The sequence below is a fragment of the Arachis stenosperma genome, chromosome 3, assembly GCF_014773155.1.
Source record: "Arachis stenosperma cultivar V10309 chromosome 3, arast.V10309.gnm1.PFL2, whole genome shotgun sequence".
NCBI lineage: Eukaryota > Viridiplantae > Streptophyta > Magnoliopsida > Fabales > Fabaceae > Arachis > Arachis stenosperma.
Window position 1 is genome coordinate 50,090,438 of NC_080379.1, and position 3,430 is coordinate 50,093,867.

Genomic DNA, 3,430 nt, shown 5'->3' on the forward strand with positions numbered 1-3,430 from the left:
GAGTATATTTTGGGACTTACCTTATTAGAATGACAATTTGGTTCGGCATTGTCTTGACGTGATACACATTGAAAAGAATGTGTTTGATAATATCATGCACATGGTAATGGATTATGAAAGGACAAAGGATAACGATAAGGGAATGTTAGACTTGGTGGACATTTGCAGACGGTCAAATTTGAACTTAACAAGACTTAATAACGACTGGTAGGTTAAACCAAAGGCCGTGTTTGCTCCAACGAAGGACCAGAGGCAAAATATTTGCTGGTATCATTGAAATTCATTTTGTTCAGGATCTTAAGAGATATCTTTGGATTAATTTGGGGCATGATCGAGTTGGCAGAGCCTCTTTTCAAGAAATTTTAGAGAAAATTTAGCAATATATGGCGGCTTAAAAGGGTATGCTTTTCAACAAAGCAAGTAGACTCTATCTTATTAAGTTTATTGTTGCTTCTCTTCCTATTTATCATCTGCAAATCTAATTGTTTTTATCTAGTGTGTGCAACAAATTGATTCTATAATGAGACAGTTTATTTGGAAAGGAAAGACTGAGGGACATTGTCTAAGCTTGCTCGATTGGAAGAGGGTTATCATTCCCAAAAGGTTCGGAGATCTAGGTGTGAGAGATACTTACTGTGTAAATTTTTTTATTCTGGGTAAGCTTGTGTGGAAACTTTTTAATTGTCCCGATAAGTTTTAGGTCTGTATTATGTTGTCTAAGTATCTCTCAGGAACTATGAAAAGAGTTGGTGAGATCCCAAATTCTACTTCTCATGTTTGGTACAGTATCCTAAAATCTCTTCGTAATTTGAAGGATGGATTAAGTGGTGTACAGGTAGTATGGATCAGTCTCTCTGATATGATGTTTGGAGACCTAATGGCAGGCTTTGTGGTGATATTCCTTATGTGCATATTTCTAACGCTGATTTTATCATTAAGGATGTTTGGTATAATAATGCTTGAAAGTTTAATTGTTTATCTACTATTCTTCCTACTTGGTTGTGACAGAATCTTCACAAGGATAATCCTTTGTGGCAACTGGCAACAAGGAATTAAGGTTGGTTGGGTGTGGCATTCTTCTTCTTCAAAAGTTTATTCTTTCAAGGATGGTTATGATTATTGGCTGGCAAAGAGAAAATGTGGTTGATAAGACAACACAAATTGATTATAACTGTGGCACTTGAAAGTTTCTGAGAAGATTAAATTTTTTTTATAACTCTACCTTAATAATGTTGTTCCCATGGCTATGTTTTGGGCAGGGTCTTGTAGCAACGGATGCATGTTCTAGATGTAATAGTACTGTTGGGATTGTTCAAGGGTGTTGGATGTTTGAAAAAGTCTGCTCTCTCAATTCATTAAGAACGATCGAAGTGGTGATTTATGGCAGTGGGTTCAAAGGCATTCGGGTGAATAAGACTTCTTTGTGCTGGAATTTTGGTGCGTTTGAAGGGATCGTAACAATGATATTTTCAATTCAGATAAGTGGTCCACTAATAAAGTAATCACTCTCAACAAAAATTTTACCTCGGATCTTAATAGAGTCTCTTTTTTTTTTTTTTTAATTTGAGTTTGTTGCCTTCATCCTTATGTTATATTTGGGTGCCTCCGACTTCTCATTCAATCAAAGTTAACTGTAATGTTAGTGTGACTGAGGTTTATTTTATTGTTGGATTTGCATTATTAGAGATAATTCGGAGAATTAAATTAAAAGTTGTACCGGACTGCTTTCTTCTACTTTGTTTCTCATATGTGAATTATTTGTCCTTTGTAAAGAACTGATGTTAGTTCAAAAATGTTGTTTTTGGAAAGTGATTTGTGAGATAAACCGTCTAAATACGTTCTTTGATACTCAAAATTCTAGAAATTTTAGTGTTTATGCAAATAATGATTTAATAAATAAAATGCATGAGATGCTTTATTGGAATTGGAGAGTTGAGATGAAATTAATCCAAAGTACAACTAACTATATAACATACTCTCGCTAAATATGATGTGAATCACCAGGCAGAATATATTAAGTGGCTTGAGCCCTGGAATAATCTTTATAGTTTGCCTTGCAGGGAATTTAGTCTTCACTCATAGACTAATTTTTCTTTGTTTTTTTTTTTTTTTTTGTTAAAAAAAATCTACATTACTGAACTTCTACTCTAATATACGATAATTTAAATTTGTTGGACAATGCTGTGATGTATCAAACAAAATTTAGTATATCATTCACTAAAATAATTTAATATTTTAAATTTGATGTATAATAGATGTTTAGTGCATGATTAAATGTTGCGCTAGTTAATAAACCATTATCAATATTATAGCAACAAAAAATTTGAATAATATGTCTGAGTATTAAATTATAACGCCCAAGTAAATCAGATATCGATCTTAATTAGACAACTTTCAAACTTTGGTTTAGACTTTCTTTACCAAAGTCAGCAATTTTTTAGTATAGCCAAACCCCACATCTATACGTCTTAACAACTGTTTTTCTCCAACTTGAAAACACTTCTATCAAATAATATAATAACAAAATGGAAAAGAAACGTAACACTTTCAAGTGTGTCAAGCGCAAATTTTGAATTCTTGACCATACAGCTCAGAAAAGTCATATATGCATGAGGTTCTAAATCATTATATACATATGTAAAGCTATGATATAAGTTATTAATTTATTATCAAGTGGTAATAATAATAATAATAATAATAATAATAATAATAATAATAATAATAATAATAATAAAACAAAAACAGGTCATACATCCATTATGATATGTACAAACATGACTATGCATATTATTTACCAGAAAAACAAAAAAGATTTTCTATTTAGGGAAAGATAATAAAAGAAACAAAATCACGTGTGCACTTGAAACATTTCCACCAACTCCCTCATTCTAATAATGTGTGTGCGCCATCATTTTACTATATATTATAAGCAACTTGCCATTCTTTGTGCAGATTGCAATTTGGGAGCCTCTAATACTTCAACCAAAGTACAAAAACCATCACACACCAACTATTCTTTTATTTAACTAAACAAAGTTAGTCGTTTTGATTATTGTTAATCGAATAAACTCCAGGCCAGGTCGTCTCTCAATTTGATCATTGCAATATTTAACTCCATTGGGAAAAAAAGGTAATTCATTGATTAGGTTATTATTATTATTATTATTAGAGTAACAATACTTTTAAAAGATTATTTCAAAGACAAAAAGTATCCAGAAAAATCATATGTTCAAACAAAATTACGCATAAAATAGTAACAATTCATTTGGTATGACAAAAAAAGCTCAGTTCAAGGGACAAATTTATCCATTTGGTAAAAGACGAATTTTTTAAATAAATATTTTATTTACTAATATACGAGATAAATCGCTTTTGTTTAAACTATATCTCTGATGCAAATGAGATATATGTAAAATTTTCACTAATCATA

General features: G+C 31.0%; 1 protein-coding gene across 1 annotated transcript; it reads left to right on the forward strand.

The window, feature by feature from the left end:
- The first annotated feature begins 260 nt into the window (after nt 1-260).
- Nucleotides 261-1,554, forward strand: LOC130967394 (uncharacterized). The gene is made up of 2 exons (XM_057892224.1): nt 261-1,057; nt 1,260-1,554. The coding sequence occupies exons 1-2, from the start codon at nt 710-712 to the stop codon at nt 1,500-1,502; spliced, it is 591 nt and encodes a 196-aa protein (XP_057748207.1). The 5' UTR covers nt 261-709; the 3' UTR covers nt 1,503-1,554.
- The last annotated feature ends 1,876 nt before the right edge of the window (nt 1,555-3,430 follow it).

Excerpts from the sequence above, each read along its gene's own strand:
- LOC130967394 (XM_057892224.1), top strand. The coding sequence starts at position 710 with ATGTTGTCTAAGTATCTCTCAGGAACTATGAAAAGAGTTGGTGAGATC. Across the intron at positions 1,058-1,259 it reads ACTGGCAACAAGGAATTAAG|GGTCTTGTAGCAACGGATGC; the intron begins GTTGGTTGGGTG and ends TGTTTTGGGCAG.